General features: G+C 42.5%; 1 protein-coding gene and 1 pseudogene across 3 annotated transcripts in view; one reads left to right on the forward strand and one right to left on the reverse strand.

Moving 5' to 3' along the window:
* The window catches only part of LOC139814922 (sodium channel protein Nach), a 364,065-nt gene that overhangs the window by 122,113 nt on the left and 216,013 nt on the right, over positions 1–25,939 (reverse strand). For all 3 annotated transcript variants that reach the window (XM_071781444.1, XM_071781445.1, XM_071781446.1), the window contains one exon: positions 3,777–4,083. In XM_071781444.1, the coding sequence (XP_071637545.1) occupies positions 3,777–4,083 (307 nt within the window). The remainder of the gene's footprint in view (positions 1–3,776; positions 4,084–25,939) is intronic.
* On the forward strand, positions 20,938–21,946 carry LOC139814930 (uncharacterized; annotated as a pseudogene).

Here is a 25,939-nt window from a genome sequence, read left to right on the forward strand (position 1 = left end):
CACTCAAATTTGAGCGTAAGTTTATTTGTTTGTCATCAAAGTTAAGTGTCAACACTTAAATTTAGGTGTAGATTGAGTGTTGACCATTAAGGTTTAGGTAAGTTGTGGGTTTAATCCTCAATGATAAGTGTATATTGGGAGTTTATTCTCAATGATAAAGGCCATTGCACGTAACAAAGTTTTAGTTTTAATCGTAAGGCCGTAAGAAAATAGACCAATCACACTCGATTATTCTACAAGCGCGAGAAGAATAATCGACTGTGATTGGTCTATTTTCTTACGGCCTTACGATTACAACTAAAACTTTGTTACGTGCAATGGCCTTAAGTGTAGGTTGGGGATTAAGCTTCAATGTTTAGTGTAGGTTGGAAATTGATCCTCATCGTTAGATGTTGGTTTGGTGTTAACAGGGTGTTAACCTTTAATGTTCTATGTCGATTTAATCAGTGTCGCCATGATCCCTTTATCGTTAAGTGTCATTTAAATGTTATTGTGTTAATATTCGTTAAGTGTCAATTGACGGCTTGGTTTATTGGAAAAGTGTTTCAGATAAAAGCTGAAAGGTTTGAAGAAGGCCAATAGACGATCTTATTGGATTTTGGATCCAGGGCCTGTATTGAGCCCAATAGGGCCTAACAATAAGTCAAATTTTTTAAATAAAAACCTCTATTTTTTATTGTACCATCTTTTTCTATTAATTAATTTGAACAACTTTTGTTTGAAAAATTCTTTTATTTGCAATACTTTTTGAGATATTCAAGGAAAACTTTGTAACTTTTTCAATATTTAGCTTGTGATATCTTGATGATTGTTTGCCAGAGAAAAAAGTGGTACAAAGGACTTTTTAACTTTCAAATGATGGTTAACCTTCAATTGGCGGTCCGAAATCACACCCAACTTTAAGGGTTTTTTTATGGTGTTTTTTTAACGGTTAACACCAAAAGTTGGGTGTATTTTTCCATAAGGGGACATAAGCATTTTCGATGGTAAATAGTATATTGTACAACTAGTGGGAAAAGTGGTCGATTCTGAATGAGTGTAAAGTTGGTCGCACGAGCGAAGCGAGTGCGACCATCACTACACTCATTTGGGCTCGACCACTCTTCCCACGAGTTGTTCATACTGTTTTTCCTAACAAGAGCGTGAAACAGGCCGCTTTTTGCGCTTGTTTTACAATTTAATTTCTCCACTAGTTAAGAAATGGCTCCATTTCTCAACGCTTACGTCATTTATTGCGAAATGGATCATCTTGCTCACTCAAAACAAGCGCGAAAAGCGGCCCATTTCACGCTCGCGTTAGGAAATAGTATATTTTCCAACTAATGGAAAAAGTGGTCGATTCTGAATGAGTGTGAAGTTGGTCGCACGAGCGAAGCGAGTGCGACCATCACACTCATTTGGGCTCGACCACTCTTTCCACGAGTTGTTTATACTATTTTTTCTAACAAGAGCGTGAAACATGCCGTTTTTCGCGCTTGTTTTACAATTTCATTTCTCCACTAGTTGAGAAATAGCTCCATTTTTCAACTAGTGGAGAAATGGATCGTTTTGCTCACTCAAAACAAGCGCGAAAAGCGGCCCATTTCACGCTCGCGTTAGGAAAAAGTAATTTTTCTGATCTCTCGAAAATTTTTACTCATTCATCGAACTCTTACATCGAGCTTACTCTTGCGAATCTACAGGTAAGTGATTTTGATGGGAAATTCAATGCTTTAGACGAATCCGATAATTGTTTTTGCATATTTTCAAAATTTTCATGTTTTTGGAGTGACAAAAGTGAAAATCGACGTCCGGGGCAAAGTCGACGCCGTTTTATCGGCTCCCAATAACAAACAATGCTTGTCATGCAGCTATATGGCCCATGACAAATGTGTGCGCACGTCTCCAGATCAAATTGTGTCGATCAGGCAAAGTGTCGAGTTTACCCCGGCATTTTTTAATTTGAAAATTTGTCTTTGCGTCACTTTCCTTTCCTGGGGGCAAAACTAAGCGACGTACAGTAAAAGTTCCTTAAGCAATTTTGTACCTGAAGGAACACTCTTTAAATGTGTAGGGGAGCTCGGGGTTAAATGTCCCGGGGTAAGTTGTTCCAATGGTCTTAACTCTAAGATAAAAAGAGGAAGCGATATGCTTGAAGCATATTTCGATGCGTTCGCCGATTACGCCACCGTGTCGGCCATTTTAGTAGCGCCCTTGCCAACCGTTACTTATAAGCAAGGAGTTAGTCGCGCACCAAGTAAGTAAATATTTTCCGATTGTTATTTTTTAGTTTATTTTGATTATTTAATGTTATAGATATTAAATAGATCGTGTTATGGGTTGAACACTATCTAACAACATTACGTAGCAGCGTTTATTAACCTACTTCAATAAATAAATAGAAAATGTTATCAAGTTGATACATGTGTCAATTGGGGTTAGTTGTTACCGTGACTTGGGGCATGTTGTTACCCCGTCTTAAATGAGATGCTCGTCTATATCAATTCTTACTTTGTTTTAGGATGCGAACTTACAAAAGAAAGACTGAGGGCTACTTCGACCAAGCTCCGATTAACTTAATCATTGATTAGTCCATTGGAAATGACCAATCGCATTTGTCAATCTGCTTTGTGAGCAAATGCGATTGGTCATTTCCAATGGACTAATCAATGATTAAGTTAATCGGTGCTTGGTCAAAGTAGCCCTGAAAGGGGCGCCACTTTCGTCAAACTCATGCATAAAGCTGCTGAATCTGTTATTAAAGAAACTGGTCTCACGAAGTACAAAGATTTAGTATAAAGCAGATTGATGGGTTATTGTTATAGATGTGATCTATCTCAAAGATAATGTTTATGATTGTTGACTTCTTAATAGTTGAAGATTATTAAGATTATTAAGATTATTAAGATTATTAAGATTATTTTGTTATACTTTGGAATAAAAAAAATACATGTGTATTAAACACTGCCTTAATAAAATTTACCTATGAAAACAATTCTTTTGCTTTATTCAATTTAAAAGTAGAATATTTTTTAAAAGGCAATAATTTTTTTCTTAGTAACAACTTATCCCACAACGGGGCAAGAAGTTCCTCTCCGACCTGTCACAAATAAATGACTTTCTACGAGAAACCTATAATAATATAAAACAAATAACTTTAAAACCTTAAACTAGAATAATTTTAACAATGGATAAGTTGATATGAAAATTTTTTATGTTGTTTTAAGATCGGAACTTCTAGCCCCGGTCTTCCCTACAATTAAAAAATAAATAAATTGTTGAAAATTGCCTTTGTTGAAAAAATCATGTCGAGTTTGCCCTGGGGGTCGATTCTGTATCTTGGGACGAGGTGAAAATTACAAAAGTGAGGAAATTCAATAGAGAATCTACAATTTCATTTGTCGAAATCTAGTAAATTTGTTTACTTTTGTAATTTTTACCTCGTCTCAAAATACAGAATCGACCTCCTGATCTCCTCTATATAGAAGCGATCTAATAGTATAGAGAAGTCTGTCGCTACATCATTTGACAGATACATACTGAGGACAATTGACGATGTCCGAAAATGCTTTGATATCTTTATTCGCAAACTACTCGAAAAATAACATTCAGATCATCGATAAAACTGGAAAATATTTCGATTTTAACTCTTTTAGTTCTTTATTAAATAAAGTTTTTAATTTATCCAAAAATTAGACAAAATTTATATTTAATAAAAAATTATTTTTTTCTACGCGAACAAGTTATCGAACAATAATAATTATCTATTCCTGCATTTACATAATTTGCTTACTTACTGTTTTGTGGAAAGTAATATGGGATGCAACCACATTTTGCTCTTGTAATGCTAGCCCGACATTCTGCAAGGCAATTGTGATATGAGTATTCAATGAAAGTTAAATTTCTCTCTTTGACATTTGCATATAACACTTTGTCAGCCTCATCGCTAAATATGCATTTCCGCGTAGAAATTGTCAAATCCTTCACTTCGGGTTTTGAATACATTTCCGCGGGATCGATGCTTACAAAATGTTGACTGTTTAATCTTACTAATTGAATTTCGGCATTAAAATCTGGATAATCGAATGAGTGGTGTGTCATGACCTATAACAATGTATAAGATATTTAATTATTAAACTATAAAAAAATAATTATGCAAGTACATAAAATATAAAAAGGTACTTAATGAAATTTTTTACCGATTTTTTAATAATAATACAGTACGTGAGTTAAATTGTTTCATTAGTAAAGGACTTCGCACAACTCTTATGGAAATTAGATTTCGGTAAAATTGGCTGAAACTTTGGAAATAAATATAGTTTATGTGATGCTGATCAAGAGTCACAAGATTGGCTTGCGTGTCGCGTAACGCAAGATTCTCACGTAAGGCGTAAGACGCTACGGCAATGTTCGTGCGCTGGCCCTTACGCGGCGATAATTGTGACGATACGCGGGGTATTTACAAGTTAGGGCCGTGGCACATAAAAAAAACTTAAGCAATAAAACTTAAGCAGTAAGGAAATCAACGGTATGGATTCGGTACCGCTTAGAGTCGTGCCTTAAGTTTTTGACTGTGATTGGCTGATTTGGTTACTGCTTCAGTTTTAATGCTTAAGTATTTCTATGTGCCACGGCCTTTACGCGGCTTTTTCTACGGACAGTGTTTAAGAATGTATTACGTATATCTTTTCAGCAAAAAGCAAAGTAATCTGAGAAATCTAATATACATATATCGGTTGTATGCATACTTTAACTATTATTTGACTATTATTGCATATCATAACAAGGACATTAATATTAGGGGAGACCGGGGCTAAAACGTCTACGGGGTAAATCCGTCAAATCAAATATCTCGGAACCTGTATATTGTGCGAACTCGCTATTAACATTGTAAACGCTGCTTATGGTACCCATGTGACCAACGGAGTTTCGGCAGGTTACCTGCCGTGTCATGATTTTTACGAGAGCAAACATGTTTTTGGAAGGTGAAAATGAAATTTTCTGCGCGTGGAAATTTTGTAATATCTGCAATAATATTTGCTCTTCAAATCTCGAGGTACGTGATTATAAAGAGTAATGCATGCTGAACACGAATCCAGTGTAGTTTTTTCATTATCGTTGATGTCTAATATAATATTTCGTGGGCGATCAAACCTGAAACTTGTGTTTGGGGCTAATCCGTCAATAAGCACCCGGGGCTAATCCGGCAATCTCGTCACTGTGGCGCGCCGGTCGCACGACTTCAGCTCACGACGATTTCAGGTTTCCCTCAAGCGTGATTCTGTTTTTTTTGTGGTACGCACGTATCGTTGCAAAACGACTCCCGTCGACAAGAAGCAACTCAAGAAGGCAGTTTTTGTGGTGAGAAAAGATAAAATGAGCGCTTACGCAGCCGCAAAACAATTCGATGTCCGGAGAACCACGTCGAACGACTGGTTGAAGAAGAACAACGATGAGAGCAGTGGGCGTAAATCGAAATCAAGGAAGCAGCACCGGTCGAATTCTGACGAAGACTTGGATAATACGTGCTGCGTGTACTCAGAAAAATTGACAGTAAACAGAGCATATGGAAAACAGTGCATTGCGTGCGAGCGTAGAGCACACAACACATGCGTGCGCTTGTCAGGATCTGTATTCACGTGCCTAAATTGTTTTATGGAATAGGTACAACAATTATTTTTTAATGTTTCGCATAAAAATTTTAAATAAATTTATATATTTTTCTTTTAAAAAACAATTATTAAAATGTATCCTATCATTTTTCAGGATTAGATGTACGTATATGTGTTGAAAATGCAGTGTGACGGATTTGCCCCGGGGGGTGACGGTTTAGCCCCGGTATTTTTGAGATTTCAATTTTTCCACCGTTGTCGTTTTTGCTCTATACCGGTTAAACAAAGCGACGTAGACAAAAATTTCCTATATAAATTTTGTAGCTAAAGGTTCACTCTTTACAGTGGTATACCAATACCACATTTAAGGTAGTTCATGTAGTACTTGCAAGTCAAATAGGCAACTATTCTTATTAGTGATAAATAAGTGTGATTTTTGTCCGTAAAAATCAGCATATAATTAGATTTATTATTTATGACACCTTTAATGTTATACGACCTCTACGTAATTAAAATATTGAGACGAAAGTCACATCTTTTACTAGAGTTGTGAGCCGTGTGAATATGATGCATGTTAAAATTATTTGGACATTTTATAACCTCATTATATTGAAACTTGTATTGATCTTGATGCAACCTAATTTTAATTCAGAAATAGACGAATATTTTTATTTCACCTTTTGCTTTATTCAGCGTCCAGAACATGGTAAACGTTGAATGTTTTGAGATATGCGCTATACTCATCAGCTGACACATGCGACGTTGCCAAGCTGTCGCTAATGCCGCTCGAGTCCAGCCGTCAGTTCCGTGTTGTCAATTTAGTCAATCGAAAATTACGTTTTATTATTATATGGTTCGGTCAATGAACTCGGGCTTCGTCCAGTATCTTGCAAAATGTTTATTGCATCGTTTCGTCAGTTTTTAGTTCGTTCATCTATTTTTGAAGTATTGTAATTTTTGCAGCATAAGCGCTTTAGCCTCGTTTTTCGCAAGAGGGGCTACCCCCCCCCCGCGTTAAATTGGCAAAGTTTACGGACATATATCTCCGGAACCAATCGGTTAAAAAATCCGAAATTTTACAGACACACTCTAGGAACGTTAATCTTTCATTTCATATCACATTTTCCGGGCTAACTACATTTGACCTAAATGCATGAACCACCTTAACTAAAATTATTTATTTTGTTGTTAAAAATCGGCACCGAAAAAAAACTGACGGTTTAGCCCGGGTCTCGCCTACTGAGTGATTTCAACAATTTTTAATAATTACTGGCAGCGTATTTGTAAATATTCTTAATAGAGGTTCAAAACTTTTGGCTGGAAATCTTGCCTAAATCCATCTGCTAGAAACAAAAATCATACATATATAATCTGGATAAAGACAAAAAGTAACGGTTAAATATGATCAAAAATATCACGCAATAGTATGAAATATTATTATAAAAGGTAAATAAATACGCTGAATACAAAAATAAAAAGAAAAAATATCGAGCGAACAACACAAGAAGACGTGGCAACACCTCACTGTTGATATTACTCTCAACTGTTGGCTGCTCTGAACGCCCGACCGGTAGTACTCTTTATAACCGCAATGAAGTTAGCCGGACAACTTCGACTTTATTAATTTTTTGACGTAGAACTACGTCTTTCTCGGGGGGTATGGGGGTATGACTGCAACGTTTTCTTGCAACGTTTTCATGCAACGTTTTCTTGCAACGTTTTCATGCAACGTTTTCTTTTTCTCGAAAAGTATTAAAGAAAAATATACTTCATTATATAGTTTTTGATAGCTCTCGATGTAAGCTAAATGTTTTCGTGGTTAATTTATCGATATGGGTTTGTTCTCGAAAAGTATTAAAGGAAAATATACTTTATTATATAGTTTTTGAAAGATTTCGATGTAAGCTAAATGTTTTTGCAATTTAATAAATCGACGAAGTATCAGGAGAACATTTTTAGAGGGGCGAAACGAAGATTTTCTCTTCCAACGAAAAAAAATAAACAAAAAAAAACAAAAAAAAAACAAGCACAGTAACAACTGTGCCGCAATTAACACGTAGAACTACGTCTATTAGAATAGAACATATATGGAAGAGGCATTGAAACTAGACGTAGGGCTACGTCAACTGTCAGTTGTCGTAGTTCGACGTTGTTGGCACAAACTGTGCCGCAAGCAACAACGTAGTTTGTGCCAACAACGTCGAACTACGACAACTGACAGTTGACGTAGCCCTACGTCTAGTTTCAATGCCTCTTCCATATATGTTCTATTCTAATAGACGTAGTTCTACGTGTTAATTGCGGCACAGTTGTTACTGTGCTTGTTTTTTTTTTTTTTTTAATTGTTTGTTGGTCGTTTGTTGGTGATTGTTGGCCTAATTACAACGTTTGTTAGTTCGTAATTTTTTTGTAATAAAAAAAAATTAGCGTTAAGTTAGCCGGAAAAAACTCATTTTTAATTAAAAAACGGTCTAATCGATGCGGAATCGTTTGTTGGTCCCGAATAAACTAATTAAAACGTTTGTTGGATCACGGTTTCGCTTAAAAAAGTGAAAAACTGTATGTGCTCCGTCAGAGCTCCGTGGCCACATGCGCATGCTCTGTGGCCATATGCGCAAAACGAAAAGTACGCGAATTTGAAACGTGTATATAATATACTTATAATGCAAGTTTGTGTCAGTGCTAAAGGAAGTATAAATTAGTCGTTTGTAGGTGATTGTTAGACTAATTTAAACATTTGTTAGTTAATAGGTTTTATGTAAACACGAAAATAATTTTTAGTGTTAATATAGCCGATAAATGTAGAATTCTTTACAGGTTTTGTTTCAAAACGGATTTAATTGACGTGGAATCGTTTGTTGGTCCCGAATAAACTAATTTAAACGTTTATTGGATCACGGTTTCGCTTAAAAAAGCGAAAAACTGTATATCGTCTAGCTGCCGGGTAGAATATGTAGTGTGAGTTGGCCGGGAAAATATGTTTCGGCCCATATTTCGAAAGTACTTTTGTCGATAAATGCACACATTTAGCATATAGTTCACGTACTATAAAATCAGAAATAAATGCGCGCATTTATGATAAAACTGAATTCAGAATATTACTACGTTTACGCGAGCGTTACTTCTGTAGTAACTTACGATAATTTCTCCGCGTAAACGGGGTGTGTGGTCGTTTACGCGGAGTGAATTATCGTAAGTTACTACAGAAGTAACGTTTGCGTAAACGTAGTATATGGGCTAGTATATAGATCGAGTAGATATACATACCGGTTGTATTTGATATTTGGACAAAGCGCATCAGCAGAGGTGCAGAATTGGATTTCACGTTCAGTAATACTGTTTTTTACTGACTGAATCAATATCTAAATTCAAGGAAAAGCCAATTTTGGCTACATTGCGCGAATATAGAATGTGGTCTGATTTTGTCCAAAATCGCAAAGCATCTTCAGAAATATTTGTTCCAAAAATTCCAGCTATTAGTCCAGTCATTTTAGACGAAAATATGGCTTCTGTGCAAAAAATTAGAAACTACCCTTTTTTTAATCCCTTTATTTCGTTGTTTTAAATAACATATTAAAAATAGAGAACGATATCGGGTGTGCTAAAAAAGTTATTCAAGGTCAAAGGTCACGAAAATCAGCTTTTTGCGAAAATCTTGTTTTGTATGGCTCGGAGGTCAATTAAGGTGGTTACAAAAAAGAAAGATCATGAAATTCTGTACAAAAATGGTTCTATTTATTTTTTACGTACAATTAACCGTTTGTGAAATACAAATTGACGAATGTGTACATCGAGCGTTGTATCCATTTCCGCACCACCTTTGAGGTAAGATACAAGGCGCGTAAAGCGCCTATAAAAAAAAATTGATTTCAATGCTCATGGACACATTCAAAAACGTCAACATCGCAACAAAACAAGCTCGTGATGATGCAGATGTGTTAATTATTGAAACAGCAATGGAAGAATCAATCGTTAACACCACTGTCGTAGTAGGCGAGAACATTGATCTTTTGGTTCTTCTCATAAGGCATAGTCATTTACAGCAACAATTATTTTTCATGAAACCAGGCAAGGAAAAGGTCAAGACGCAATTTTATAATTCTTTAAGCTTTGACAAATATCCTCATTGTAAGCAACATATTTTATTGCTACATGCAATAACCGGATGTGATACCACTGCTGCTCTATTTTATAAAAGAAAACTTAAAACAGTGATCATCTTTGAAAATTTTCCTGATTTATCTCAAGCTGCAGAAGTTTTTCAACAAAAAAATTACCCTCAACAACTTATATTTGAGAATGGAGTACGGATAATTTTGGCGATGTATGGAGCTCCTAAGTCGGAAACATCTCTTGATAACTATTGATACTTGAGTTTTGCGAAATCGAGTACATTCAATACTGCTGTAAAATTACAATCGCTTCCACCTACAACTGCAGCAGCTCAACCTGTACCGTGTATATTATCAGGTCCAAACATGGCTGGGAAAAGATATAGATCCACAACAATGGGGCTGGATCTTAAATAACAATATTTTGGAGTCCATTACAACGTTGTTACCACCTGCGCCGGACAGTATTCTTAATACTATTTATATATTATATAATACTATTAATAATACGTCCGATAATTATTCCACTGAGTATGATGAGATTGATCCTACTGATCTTTTATTAACAAACACGAGTGAAGATGATAAAGATAACGAAGATGTAGAACTAGAAGAACCTATTGATGAAATAGAAATACATGACATTCATGAAGAAGATGATAAAACGTAATTTTTTTAAATGATGAAGATAAAGATTAAATGAAAAAAAATAAAAAAAATAGAAAAAATGAAAAAATAAAAATTAATAATTAATTTTTTTAAATGATAAAGATAACGAAGATAATGAAACATAATTTTTTTACATTTGACATGGATCAGGCCTACTGGGGACACCATGTAAAAAAAACGCGACTTGTATCTTACCTCAAAGGTGGTGCGGAAATAGATACAACGCTCGACGTACACATTCGTCACTTTGTATTTCGCAAACGGTTCATCGTACGTGAAAAGTGAATAGAATCATTTTTGTACAGAATTTCATGATCTTTCTTTTTTGTAACCACCTTAATTGACCTCCGAACCATACAAAACGAGATTTCCGCAAAAAAACTGATTTTTGTGACCTTTGACCTTGAACAACTTTTTTAGCACACCTGATATCGTTCTATATTTTTAATATGTTATTTAAAACAACGAAATATAAAGCGATTAAAAAAAGTAGTTTCTAATTTTTTTGCACAAAAAACCTAAAATGACTGGACTATATGTCTCTCGCATCCATATACATTCAATATCACCTTTTAAATTAAGTTCCATGAAACTAGTTTCATGTAACTTTTTAACCGAATGAATAATACCTAAGTCGGAACGTTGCAAATGGGCGCTATAATACGTAAACGTGTATTTTTGTATGCAGAAGAGCTATAAAAGTGTGATTTATTACACTGCCTTTTTAACATATGCTCTATATCTACAAAGTAAAAAATATCTACTGTGAAAAATTGATTCCATAAAAAAAAATAATTTAAAAAGTCTAGAGTTCAAATTTTATATGCGAAGTGTGTAACAAATAATGTGTACATTCAACGTTCTTTTGTATTACAGTGCCTTATTTTTATCATCTCTACAATCTATAATCTTTACAATAATATATTTTAACATATTTTTACAAATTGCAGTAACAATTGTTTTCATAAAAAAAATGAAAATTCTAGAGTTTGAATTATTTATAACGTGTGTGTGTGTGTGTGTGTGTGTGTGTGTGTGTGCGTGTGTGCGTGTGCGCGTGTGCGCGTGTGTGCGTGTGTGCGTGTGTGCGTGTGCGCGTGTGCGCGTGTGCGCGTGTGCGCGTGTGTGCGTGTGCGCGTGTTCGCGTGTGTGCGTGTGTGCGTGTGTGCGTGTGTGCGTGTGTGTGTGTGTGTGTGTGTGCGTGTGTGCGCGCGCGCGCGCGTGTGTGTGTGTGTGTGTGTGTGTGTGTGTGTGTGTGTGTGTGTGTGTGTGTGTGTGTGTGTGTGTGTGTGTGTGTGTGTCAATCGTATCACAAGATAGAAATTTTAATTTCAAATTACAGTAATTTTATTAATAATACGATTTTTATTCATTGAGCAGTACAGTGGCATTCACTCCCAACCCTAACAACGTATATACACGGCGAGGTGGGGGTTGATTTCCATGTTTGAACCACGTGTCCGGATAGTCTTAGCCAAATCGTCATAACTTTGCCAAATCCCACTGGGGCGCAGGCAGTATGCAATATAACGGCCTGAGGCAAAGGCTACTATTCCGGCCAACCTATATAAATATAATAAACCAATTAAAAATAATTCTTAAAATGTGCATTTAGAAATATAACGAAAAAGCATATCATTATACAAACCTGTATTCAGAACTTATATCTTCGCCGTGTTGAAGTGTCAATGTAACTGGCATTTGTTTTATAGTGCATGTCTTTCCTGTCGTACATTTGATATCCGAACGTATGTCGAGTTCAATCATAATGTGATTTCGTGGTTTTCTCAACCACGTGTACTGTCCCAGGCACGGGTTACGGCATTTTATCTTGAAATTCGGTGATCAAAAGTGTGTAAAGCTGTGTCCAAATAGCCAAATCCTGCCCCCATGGGTCTAATGGCAACATTGGATACGGGTATTTGCAAACTCGGGGTCCCGAGCACAGCAGTACCGTAATCTCCGTCAGTCTTTCGAGGTGACCTCGAGGGTGGAGGTGCCCGGGAAAGTTGCGACTCGGGGGCCCGACCCGGGCTTAATCTCTCGGGTCGATGCCCTTGATCGTAAATGTGATGGTCTTGCAAGGGAGATTCGCTCCCTTGTTAAGAAGGGGGGAAATGTCTCTTTTGTCGAGGGTTAAAGGTAAGGCTCTCGGCGGACCGCCCCTCTCCCGGTGGTGCAAAATGCGGAGCTGAGGCTGGTGGAGTTGCTGACTGGTGGGAGGAAGAGGAAGACAAAGGTGGATATGGCCACTCCTGTTCCCCCCGCTTCCAGGCGTATGAAGCCTGGAGGGGGAGGACAGGGCGGCGACCGTGCAGGCTATGCCGGCAAAGAAGATTAGGATACCGGCCCCCTCCCAGAAGGGCAGCCATGGGTATCACGGTTCTTGAGGGGGGGGGACCGTCACTTATGCAGAGGTATTAAAACCCGCGTGGGAGAATATCTCTCTCGCGGATATTGGGATTGAGGGCCTTCGCTTCAGGAGGGCAGTTACCGGAGGCCTCCTGTGGGAATCGGCCAAGAAAGCTGACTTGCTAGTCAAAAGACTACGGACAGTTTTGGGTTGGAAGAAGGTGCGGGTTTCCAGGCCTTCCAAACACACGGAGTTCCATGTGGGAAGCCTGGACGACGTGGCTACTCGCGAGGACATCGCGTCCGCGATTTCCTCCGTTGGGGGATGTCCTATTGGAGATATTAAGGTGGGCCCTATTAGGGGTTTGGGCTCCGGGGCGGGGTCCGCTTGGGCGAGCTGTACTGCAGGCGCTGCCTCGAGGGTATTCAAGAAGGGTCTCACAGTTGGTTGGAGTAGGGCTCGGATGGAGCCTCTACAGGCCCGTCCTCTGCGGTGTTACCGTTGTTTGGACGTAGGACACGTTTGGGCACGGTGCACTGCCCCGGTGGACTGCAGCGATAGGTGCTATTGCTGTGGTGACAGATCCCACCGGGCCGGCCTTTGCACGGCCCGAGTCTTTAGATGTCCGCTTTGCGTGGACTTGGGGCTTCCGGCTGGGCATCGGTTGGGTGGGGCGGGCTGCGTTCGGTCTGCTCAGGGAGGATCGGGGGGACGAAGGCCGCCGGCCAGACCGGAAGGTAGCCTTTGGACGTTGGTTCCTCCTCCCCTTGTGCATCCATCCACTTCCGGCATGGAGGTGGGTGGATGATATTAGGCCCGGTGGTCTGGGGAGAGGACTTGGGCGGATTTCCTATGGGGTTTTTGCCACTGGTGCCCCTCTCGGCTCGCGGGGTCAGGGTACAATTCGGACTTTGGTTGGATTCCGCTACTTTCTTATTGTTTCGGGTTTTATTATGGGAATCTACAGGGGAAGACCGGGGGGACGTGGGCCGCCGGCTGACCGAAAGGAGACCCTCGGGCGGCAGTTCCTCTTTCCCCTGTGCATCTGCCCACTTTCTCTGGGAGTGGGTGGATGATGTACGCGGTAGTCTGGGGGGGCCTGGGCGGATTCCCTACGGGTTTTCCGCCACTGGCGCTCCTTCCGGCCCACGAGTATTTGGTCCGATACTCGGACTTTTCTTTTTTGCGTTCGCGGAGTGTTGTTCCTGGCATGGTTCGGGGGGGGGAGGTGTCGGGCGCCGGCCGGTGGCGGGCTGCCCTCCTCCTGGGGTCCGGCGCATCGCCTGGTGCGATGCTTCCGGATCCCTGGGGGGGGGGGCTGGTGGCCTGGGAGCGGTCGGCGTTTGTCGTCTTCTTTTGGACCTTATCGGGTGCTGCCGCGTTCCGTTTTTGTCTGTCTTGGGGGTTTCCGTTGTTTGGGTCGCGGGGTCCTTCTGGGGGTGGCCGGCCGTGGCTTGCCGCTCGCTGCTGTTTGGGGCTCCGGCTCCATTGCTATGCAATGAGTGTCGGTAGCCTCTTGTGGCGGCGGTTCGCGGTCGGCCGTCCCCTGGGGGGTTTCCGTGTCCCGCGGCGGGGATTCCCATTCTTCGATGTCTTTGTGCCCTTCTTCTGGGCCCCGCGCGGGGTCTAGGGGAGGGGCGCGGCTCTTCTTTCCAGCCGAGTTGCGTCTCGGCCTACTTTCACGGACTTGCGGATTCGAGTCCGTATTTGTTTAGTGATGGGTATGTGTATCCCTCTTTTTATAGATGAGCACGTGGATTCGTTCTCGTGCATTGTGCATGTGGAACCCCTCTCCGGATAGAGGGGGTTTCCTGTTCGTTTAGTTCATACACGTTCTGTGATAGTTCGTGTACATGTAGTCTATGAAGCGCTTCGAATGAACTATCTTCGTAGCCGATGAAGTGGTCCCTCCGATGCGACTGTGATCGGCGTCGCACCCGCTATCGTGAGGGATCCTCCGAGGCGGTGGTATGGCGGCGCATACGCGTTTCGCCATCTGACTAGGGATAGCTTCTCTCGGGAATTGAAGCATTCCTATGTTTGACTTACCGTGTGTCTTTGTGTAATTGGTTACGTGTCTCCTGGCGCTTCGGCGCACGCATCGTTTCGTCACATGAAGTAATACCTCGTGTCTCCCGTGTGGCGTGACTATGGTCCTGAGTGCTGTGTTTAGGGGAAAGGGTTTTTAGTGGGTGCAAGCCCCACATATCCCGGGTGGCCGGCCCCGTAAAAGTTGAATGCGCGAGGCATTTTCCCTCTTCCCACGAGAAAAAAAAAATAACCAAATCCTTTATTTGCAATGTTCTTGTAGTTCGGTGCTAGGACTATTGTCCCATACGTACTACCTTTGCAGTGTGAACAAATCTCCGTATTCTCAACGCTAAGCTCCGAAGCTAGCGTTTTGTTGACCATATTCGCAATATTGTCAGTAGCGTCGATAACGTATAATATAACCCGTATTTTTGTCTGCATGTGCGGTTTACAGGAGTATAGGTTTTTAAAAATTAGAACTATCTTGCGGAACACGGCTTTCGTCGCTCCTGCCTCAATTAAATTGCACACGAGTGTACAATTTTTGGATCCCTTCAGGAAGTTGAAGTAATTGACGTCGTCAATTGCAGCCGTTATGAGCACGTGGAGTAGTGCGACGAAGGCGCACGTATTAGTTACGTAATATGACTTTATTTCGCCATTTTTTTTTATTTTGACAGGTAGACAACGCGAATCGTGTGGTAGCAGTGTGGACTTTTTCTTCTGTACGACAAGAGCATTTCTGTGTCAAACTTCAGGATACGCTAAAAAATTTATTTATTTTTCTTGGGTCCTGATTACGCAGTTGTTCGTCTAACTTTGATCGTTCGTCTAACTTTGTGACCAGCTGTGATGATGCTTTAGCGCTGAACGTTGGCCGATCTAAATGCAACTCGATTTCGCTGGACATGTTAATCGGTGGGCTATCTGAAACGGCCAATTTTGTATCGCAATGCACGCTGGAATTTATGACCAAATAAGGCAATGTATGAGCGTTTGATTTTGGTCGCCTTTTCATATTTAATTCAAATTCACTGTAATTAGTGCTCTGCAAGTTCAACGTATCGCTAGCCAAATCGGTCGATTTTTTCGTCGTGCAATAGGAGTGATCTACCACAGATGCATTCATTGGTTCAAAAATCTCGTTTGCAATGTTGAGTTCTGTAGACAATCCCGGCAAGTTTTTGAAAACATCGCAATGGTTCGAAATTTTTCCATTAAGATTATTTGTTTCAAAATCTTCTCGCGAATTTTCGACAACCGTTAAAGTTAAACCATTAACGAGAGCTTCGATATCGTTCGATGACAATTCAACAAAACACGATATGTTTTCGTCATTCAGGTTGAATAAATCGTTACCCTCGAACTTGTCCGCTTTATCTTTTCCTTGCCAATTTTCCGTAGCCAGTAAGTCTGAATTATTACAGCAAGCTTCAATATCGTTCCATGCCGTTTCAGCAAGATCTTCGATCTTGTTGTATTTCGTCCGCAGTTGCATAGATTTCTTAGAAGATTTCTTGATTCTATCTTCCTTGTTACTCGATGATACTTGATGGAAGGGCGTTCTCTCTTCGTTGATGTTCGGTTTAATCCTTACATCAGCGGATCGTTTGGATGAGACGTGTATGCATTTTCCGCGATTACCAGAAGGCAACTTACTCAAATACGATATATCTACGCTCCTCTTTGATTCGATGCTTGGTACACATCGTTTGGCATAGAAATTTATCATCTTTGATGAAAAAAGCGAAGTTGCACCAGCGATGTCACGTGCTTGCATTATTAAAAATTTATCGACGCGCATGGGCCGGTTAGTGTGTTTCAAAACTCTGGTCTTAATATCATTGAAATAACCTTCGACGTAACTCGAAGTTGCGTGCGGTGTACCACAAACCATTCCGACGCTGGTCCAGAGCGGGAACTCTTTAGCCCGAATCGAAAGAAGCTTGACAAACTCCGACAGATAAAACGGATTCAGATCTTCACCGTCCCGTCGTATTTTCCCGGTTTTTGCAACTTGCCCGTCGACCCAGTCATCAATGCAACTGCTATTTTTGTCCAATTCGTTTGGTTCGCTTATATGCTCCAGTAGTTAGTATAGGCCGATTCAGACTCGGGAGCTCCGAGGGGGGGTGAGGGAGGGGGGTATCGGATTTCGCGGGGGGTGAGGGGGAGGGGGGAGGAGCGGGGTATCGGGTTACACAGGGGTATCGGGTTACACGAGAATATCGGGTTACACAAGGGTATCGGGTTACACAAGGGTATCGGATTTCGCGGGGAAGAGGGGGGAGGGGGTTGATCTTGACATACCACCGAGATGACTCACCGGGATTACTCACCGGGATGACTCACCCGCGCTGCGGGTCCGCGGGAGGGGAAGTCCGCGTTCGCGGTCGCGGTTGCGCCGCGGGGGCCGCGGGGGCCGCGTGGGGGTCCGCGGGGGGCCGCGGGGTCTGTCGGGCTGCGGGGGCCTCGTTCGCAACGACGCCGCTAGGCGGCGCACAATGGTAAGACTAACTCGATAGCGCACTGCGTAGTAGCGTGTTTTTTTGTCGATGACGCATCGAACCTGTCGGAACATGTTCGTCGTAAACAACATTTTTCTAGGAAAAGGGGAGCGGTTATCGCGTAGACTAAACAATCTATCTACGCAGTACGTGAAAGACAAAGGAAAAAATAACGTCATCGGGACGACGATCGACCCGATAACGCATCAAACCTGTCGGAACATGTTCGTCGTAAACAACATATGATAAAAGTTAGGTATAGGGAAGGACATGCACGCAAAGAAAATACATCGTTCGTTTAGGTGTAAAAAAGCCTGTTTATTTAACTCTTCTTTTACATAATATATCTTACGTGCTAGAAAACTAAAGCTGCGAGCTCACAATCGATGAGCTGATTCGTATTGAACGCATCGCTAGCGTATATTGCATTCGACGCTTCCCTGAGATCCGTCACGGTGGACGCGATATCGGAGAACTGCTATATCTACGTAGTACGTAAAAAACAAAGAAAGAAATGACGTCATCGGGACGATGATCGACCCGATAACGCATCGAACCTGTCGGGACACGTTTGTCGTAAGCAAATGTTTTCTAGGAAAAGGGGGTGTTATCGCGTAGACTAAACAATTTTGCGCTATTTTTTACAACGCAGTACATAAAACAAAGGAAGAAATGATCTATCAAGATTCAATTGGAGCGAGAGAGAGAGCAAAGGGTATATAATGAGGGATGAAGCGCATCGAGCTGCATTAGCATACGATTTTAGAGCGATACATCGGTCAAAGAGTATCGAGATTTATTGTGTGGTTAAACACGTTATCACGTTAACACGTGCAAGTGCTGTGAAGTGATATAATAAAAGAACTGGTGCGAAAGTGATCAAACATGGATCAATTCGAGCAAACCGAACGCGATCTATTGGAGCGGTCCGACCAAGTAGCTACCGTGGGTGAATTTTTCACATGGGCGCTGCAATGCGCGGAATTCGTCGAGCAGCTCGAGACACGTTGTAGTGCCAAACGTCAGCGGCTCTCCGACAATCCAACGATCGGGCAGAGGCAATCGTTGGTTGCCCGAATCGCGCGACTCGAGGGTGTGAAGTCGCGATTGGAAAGACAATTTATCCATAGCGGTGGTGATTATGCGAACGCCGGTACCAGTGGCGACACGCGCGCGACAGAACTCGTATGGCGAGAGATCAACGCCGGGTTCGAAACGCGAATAATGACCGGTGCGGTAATTAATACAGACCATATAGAACTGCGACTATTTTTGGAAGACGCCTGCAGCGTCGTGTGCAAGCGAGTGCGAGACATTATAAAAACACATAACTGTGTCAAAGTGAACACCGCGTTCAACGGGGAGTTTGTGGCGGGTGATAAACGTGCCAATAAGAGTATATGTACAAATAACATAGAACTCTGTGATACATCGCACTTGCGCGAGTGGTACGAGCTACATGTTATCGAGCCCACATTAGCGAAACTCGAGGAGTTCCAGTAACGCGACAGTGGGTGGGCGTTGACTCGAATCCTCAATTTGACGGTGAGCGTCAACAAGTACAATCCTTTGCGCGCGGGGTGTCGCTTGGAATTGCCTAAAGACATTAAAGTGAAGCACGCGGTGATCAATGTGCGATCAATGGACAATGCGTGTTTTGCGTAGGCCGTGACGGCTGCTTTGAATCCAGCCGAAAAAAATTCAGAACGGGAATCATCATACCCGCATTATTCAACGGTACTGAATTTACAAAACATTGAGTTTCCAATGACGTTGAGTCAAATTAAACAGTTCGAACGACTCAACGATATATCCGTCAATGTCTATATCATCGAGGGACAGAAGACTTCAAACGTTCTCCCGATACGGCTTACCGACCACACGATTGATAAAAAACATGTGAATCTACTGTACATGCAGGACCCACGAGACGACAATGTTGGACATTTCGCGTGGATTAAACATCTATCCCGTCTCGTGAGCTCACAAATTAATAAACATGGACATACAAAGTACTTTTGCGATCGGTAAGTACCTATACTTTTTTAATAATATATATCATTTTATATTTTTTTGGAAAAAAATTTACAATATTTGTGTTTCTTTTTTACAGATGTCTTCACTACTTTAGTTCGAGCATGAAATTGGAAGCCCACACCGTGGAATGTCGAAAGGTAAACAAATGCGCAATCCGACTACCGAGCGAGGACAACAAGTGGCTCAGCTTCAAGAACCACAGCAGGAAAGAGCGACTTCCCTTCGTGGTGTACGCCGATCTGGAGTGCGTGCTGCAGAAGACACAATCGGATACGGAACACGCGTCATAGGCGAATCAACATCATCGGGTATGTAGTATAGCATACTACGTACAGTGTTCGTACGACAAAACGTTATCGACGTATCGATTTCGTCGCGATAACGACTGTGTCGCGTGGTTCGTCGAGGAACTTAACGGATTGGCGCATCGCGTAAAGAACATCTTGTCCGACATTGTATGCATGGTAGACCTAACGCGAGACGAGTGGGAGACATTTCACAGCTCGACGAAATGTCATATATGCGAACAACAGTTCGCGCTTGATGATAATAAAGTGCGCGATCATTGCCACCTGACCGGGCGGTACAGAGGTCCAGCACACTCGACGTGCAATCTGAATTATAAGGATTCTCACTTCATCCCAGTAATATTCCACAATCTGTCGGGCTATGACGCGCACTTTATTATCAAGGAGATAGCTGCCGCGTTCGAAGGCAAGATCGATGTACTGCCTATAACAAAGGAAAAGTACATCTCATTTACTAAACACGTGAAAGACACCGCGGAAAAATCTGATTCGCGAAACGATATAAAGTTAAGATTTATCGACTCGTACAAATTTCTTAGCGCGAGTCTCGCAAAATTGGCATCCTTCCTAGATAATAATAAATTAAAAATTATACGTTCAAAATTTTCCACGTTATCCGACAACGATTTCGAATTATTGACGCGAAAAGGTGTCTTTCCATACGAATACGTGGACAGCGTCGAAAAGCTGAAGGATACGTGTTTACCGCCGCGCGATTCATTTTACAGTTCCTTGACCGGTGACACCGTATCCGAGAGCGATTACGCGCACGCCACGAACGTATGGCAGCGATTCTCCGTTCGAACCCTGGGCGAATACAGCGATCTATACCTGAAAACCGATGTCTTGCTGTTGGCCGATGTGTTTGAAAATCTCAGCGACAGCTGCGTCGCGAGTTACGGACTTGATCCCGCGTACTACTACACTTTACCAAGCTTTACGTAGGACGCCATGTTGAAACATACGTGTATCAATTTTGAACTGCTGACCGACGTTGACATGGTCATGTTTGTCGAACGTGGTATTCGTGGCGGGCTGAGTCAATGTTCCGGCAGATACGCGAAGGCCAACAACAAGTATATGGAGTCGTACGATTTATCGAAACCGTCGTTGTACCTAATGTACTTCGATGTCAACAACTTGTACGGCTGGGCGATGTGTAAGCCACTGCCCTACGCGGAGTTTCGATGGGTCGAAGACGCGTCAAATTTCGACGTTAACGCGATCGCTTCGGATTCGTCTACGGGCTATATTCTTGAGGTCGATCTCGAGTATCCGCAGGATAAACATGACGCGCACGCTGACCTACCGTTCTGTCCGATGCGCGATAAACCGCCCGGCAAACGGCAGGACAAACTTCTCGCCACGCTGCACGATAAGAAGCGTTATGTCATCCATTATCGCAATCTGCAGCAGTGCATGTGCCATGGTCTACGCGTCACTAAAATACATCGCGTAATGCAATTCGCTCAATCTGAGTGGCTCCGCTCTTACATCGAACTCAATACAAAATTCAGGACACAGGCAAAAAATGAGTTCAAAAAAACATTATATAAATTAATGAATAACGCTGTTTTTGGGAAAACAATGGAAAATGTACGCAACCACGTCGATGTAAAATTAGTGACGACGTAGAAGGGTAGATACGGCGCGGAGGCAATGATCACGCGACCGAATTTCCACAGCAGCAGCGTGTTTTCAGAAAATCTGGTAGCCATCGAACTGCGCAAACTCGAGGTGAAAATCGACAAACCGATCTACGTCGGCATGTGCATCCTCGACTTGTCGAAGGTGTGCCTGTACGAATTTCACCACGAATACATGTCTCCCCTGTACCGCGACTCGTGTAGAATCATGTATACCGACACGGACAGTTTGATTTATCATATCAAGTGCGACGACGCGTACGAGAACATGAAACATGATATAGTCAGGTTCGACACAAGTGACTATGCGGTAGATAACGCTTATGATATGCCTCTCGTCAATAAAAAAAGTGCCGGGCCTGATGAAGGATGAAAACAATGGGGCCATTATGACCGAATTCATTGGACTTAGGGCGAAAATGTACGCTTTGCGAGTCGATGGTAAGAAAGACACGAAAAAAGCGAAAGGTGTCAAAAGTAACGTTATCGCGCGCACCATCACATTCGACGACTACACGCGGTGTCTGAACGATGAGATCGAAATGACTCGACCACAGTCGTGCATAAGATCGAAAATGCACGAAGTGTACACTATCAGCGAGACGAAAATCGCTCTGAGTCCGTACGACGATAAGCGATATATCGTGCCGAATTCGACCGATACGTTGCCGTGGGGACATTACCGAATATAACGTAATGTATATAATGTAATATAATGTATGCAATATATATATGTAATATAATGTATGTATGTATGTATATATATATCTATGTATGTAGTATAACGTGGTCCCGGAAGGAACAGTGCGTTTTCCGAGGCCCCCTCCCAGAGTGCTGTGACGGGATATTAATAAAGATATCGCACATGTATTTAGTATTTAATATTTTTTATTATATACTTTATATGTATTACATATTTCAAACACTTTACATGTATCATTTTTATATTAAAAATAAAATACAGTTTGCACGAATTAAATCACATTGTCCTTGTGTATCCATGAGTTGTGTGATCCATCGAATCCCAGCCATTTCACGTAAACCTCGTCGCCCCTTCCGCGCAGTACTTTCTCCACGAGATACACGTCCGGATAAGTCGCGCAATGCAACTCGTACTCGTAGAACGCTCCAGCGACGGATTTTCCACGATAGTCCTCGAGTAGATAGGTTAAGCTGGCCACACACACTTTTTCGTAACAGTAACAGTAGGATTTCGACCAATCGCGTTGCTCGATTCGAAAACGTACGGCCGTCATTATTCGCGTTTCGAACCCGGCGTCGATCTCTCGCCATACGAGTTCTGTCGCGCGCGTGTCGCCACTGGTACCGGCGTTCGCATAATCACCACCGCTATGGATAAATTGTCTTTCCAATCGCGACTTCACACCCTCGAGTCGCGCGATTCGGGCAACCAACGATTGCCTCTGCCCGATCGTTGGATTGTCGGAGAGCCGCTGACGTTTGGCACTACAACGTGTCTCGAGCTGCTCGACGAATTCCGCGCATTGCAGCGCCCATGTGAAAAATTCACCCACGGTAGCTACTTGGTCGGACCGCTCCAATAGATCGCGTTCGGTTTGCTCGAATTGATCCATGTTTGATCACTTTCGCACCAGTTCTTTTATTATATCACTTCACAGCACTTGCACGTGTTAACGTGATAACGTGTTTAACCACACAATAAATCTCGATACTCTTTGACCGATGTATCGCTCTAAAATCTCACTAATGCGGCTCGATGCGCTTCATCCCTCATTATATACCCTTTGCTCTCTCTCTCGCTCCAATTGAATCTTGATAGATCATTTCTTCCTTTGTTTTATGTACTGCGTTGTAAAAAATAGCGCGAAATTGTTTAGTCTACGCGATAACACCACCTTTTCCTAGAAAACATTTGCTTACGACGAACGTGTCCCGACAGGTCCGATGCGTTATCGGGTCGATCATCGTCCCGATGACGTCATTTCTTCCTTTGTTTTTTACGTACTACGTAGATAGAGCAGTTCTCCGATATCGCGTCCACCGTGACGGATCCCAGGGAAGCGTCGAATGCAATATACGCTAGCGATGCGTTCAATACGAATCAGCTCATCGATTGTGAGCTCGCAGCTTTAGTTTTTTAGCACGTAAGATATATTATGTAAAAGAAGAGTTAAATAAACAGGCTTTTTTTACACCCTAAAACGAACGATGTATTTTCTTTGCGTGCATGTCCTTCCCTATACCTAACTTTTATCATATGTTGTTTACGACGAACATGTTCCGACAGGTTCGATGCGTTATCGGGTCGATCGTCGTCCCGATGACGTCATTTTTTCCTTTGTCTTTCACGTACTGCGTAGATAGATTGTTTAGTCTACGCGGTAACCGCCCCCCTTTTCCTAGAAAAATGTTGTTTACGACGAACATGTTCCGACAGGTTCGATGCGTCATCGACAAAAAAACACGCTACTACGCAGTGCGCTATCGAGTTAGTCTTACCATTGTGCGCCGCCTAGCGGCGTCGTTGCGAACGAGGCCCCCGCGGCCCGACGGACCCCGCGGCCCCCGCGGACCCCTACGCGAACGCGGACTTCCCCTCCCGCGGACCCGCGGCGCGGGTGAGTCATCCCGGTGAGTAATCCCGGTGAGTCATCCCGGTGGTATGTCAAGGTCAACCCCCTCCCCCTCTTTTCCCCGCGAAATCCGATACCCTTGTGTAACCCGATACCCTTGTGTAACCCAATACCCTTGTGTAACCCGATACCCCGCTCTTTCCCCTCACCCTTCCGCGAAATCCGATACCCCCCCTCCCTCACCCCCCCTCGGAGCTCCCGAGTCTGAATCGGCCTATACTAACTACTTGCTCCGCTTCCGGATGTTTAGGCTCATCTTCTAAATAGCTCTTTAAATTCGTGCCGATATTTATACCACAAACTATTATGTAATCTTCAAGTTTTTTTCTTGCTTCTTTCGCTGTTTGCACCTCCGAATCCGAATGAACGATTTCGACGTCTTGATGAGTTTGAAAATCTACGACACAGGTTAGATAGAAAATTTCTTAGAAATCGTAAAACTTTATGCATTCTAACATTATAGCAACGCAGCGAACAAAGAAGTCTTTGATGCAAGTTTGACGCACCGACTTCCAGCAACTCCAACTGCACACGGCATGGATCAGATGAGCTACATCTACTCGAATCAATGTGTCCGGTCGTTTCGTCACTCCAACTCTCGATATTGCACTAAACATAGTATTGATGTACGATTTGATCGTCTGGTTATTGAAGGCCAGACTGATGCCACACATGAACGCACGCGAATAATCGCACACAGTTTGACTTGGCTTGGGAGCACCTTCTCGCAGCCACTGCTTGAGCCACAGTTCGATGAACTCAGTGGTGTGTCTCTCCGATAGCATCTAATGCACAGAAATTGTAGTACCGTCGAAATTGATTGATTCTGGAGAAACCGGCGACGCGACATCATGGCACCGTCGAGGTCCCGGCGGCAGAACGAAGCACGCGTCCACGAGCGATTCCAGACACCGGGGCCGATTTTCCCGTATGGCGGATCCGTTCGGAGTCTACGAGTCCGGCCGCCTTCTCTCCCCCTTCGCGATGTCGACACGTGCCGGCCGCCTCGGCAAAGAGGAGGTGCCCGAGGGACCTGAGGGACCCGTGGGATTGCGTCGCTCGCCGCGGAACTTGCCGCAGCATTTGAAGGAGAAGTTGGAGCAACCAAAACTTGAAAGAGAGCCCGACATAAAAACTTTGCCTCCGATTGTCTTCGAGGGACGCATTCAGTTCGCCGATGACTTCTTCGACTGTGCCTAGATCTGCGACGATCTCCTACAAGAAGTGAGGCGCAGCGAAAAGAAGATCATACCGATAGGTTTCGATCTGGAGTGGCCGTACAACTTCCAAACTGGCAGCGGGAAAACGGCGCTGGTGCAAATTTGCTTGGAGAACAGCGCGTATAAGAAAATGTGATCTTTACGACCTTTTTGATCGATTTTTTTTTTACGACACTTCCCATCGCATCGAGACTTATAATCGATATTTTGTTCAATCGACAATATTCCTTGTATGTATATAATTGAGCAGGAGTACTATACGAAACATGGAACGGCAACGATCCGACATTGTGTATGAAACCAGCATATTCGGGATTCAATGCCATTTCCTCTATCGTTCGAATGAGATCTTCTTTTTTTACTCCTAGTTCTGCGTTGATTCCTTCTATTCGTGCTTGTCGGCATACATTACCACTAGGCAACAATGAAGGTTTGGTTTCACCAAATTGCATATTTTCCCTTGCATATTTTTTCCGCCACACAGAACACCCTTCTGCTTTTAGCTCTTTCTGTACTTGTTTTCGTCGTTGACCGTTCAAGGGGCGTTTAACTAACTCGTGATTTTCAAACCGAGTGTCTCGAGTTTTAATTTGAATTGTTAAACCCTCAACACCGGTTTGTTTTTCTGCGTCACCTCGAAAAGTGTTTCCACAAACTTTGCTTTTGCTTGATCCAATTATTTTGATCGTATATGTCGTATCGTCTGGGGAGAGATATACTTCGGCTCGCTTAAAAACAAACGCGCAAGGTAGTCGAAATTGTTGCCAAAACGAGATTGAAATCTCGTTCGTCCATACCCCTGGTTTCAGTTTTAGTTTCGATCTTCCAGAACTCGCCTTAATGTCTGACA

This window comes from Temnothorax longispinosus, chromosome 6, assembly GCF_030848805.1.
Source record: "Temnothorax longispinosus isolate EJ_2023e chromosome 6, Tlon_JGU_v1, whole genome shotgun sequence".
NCBI classification, from domain to species: Eukaryota; Metazoa; Arthropoda; class Insecta; order Hymenoptera; family Formicidae; genus Temnothorax; species Temnothorax longispinosus.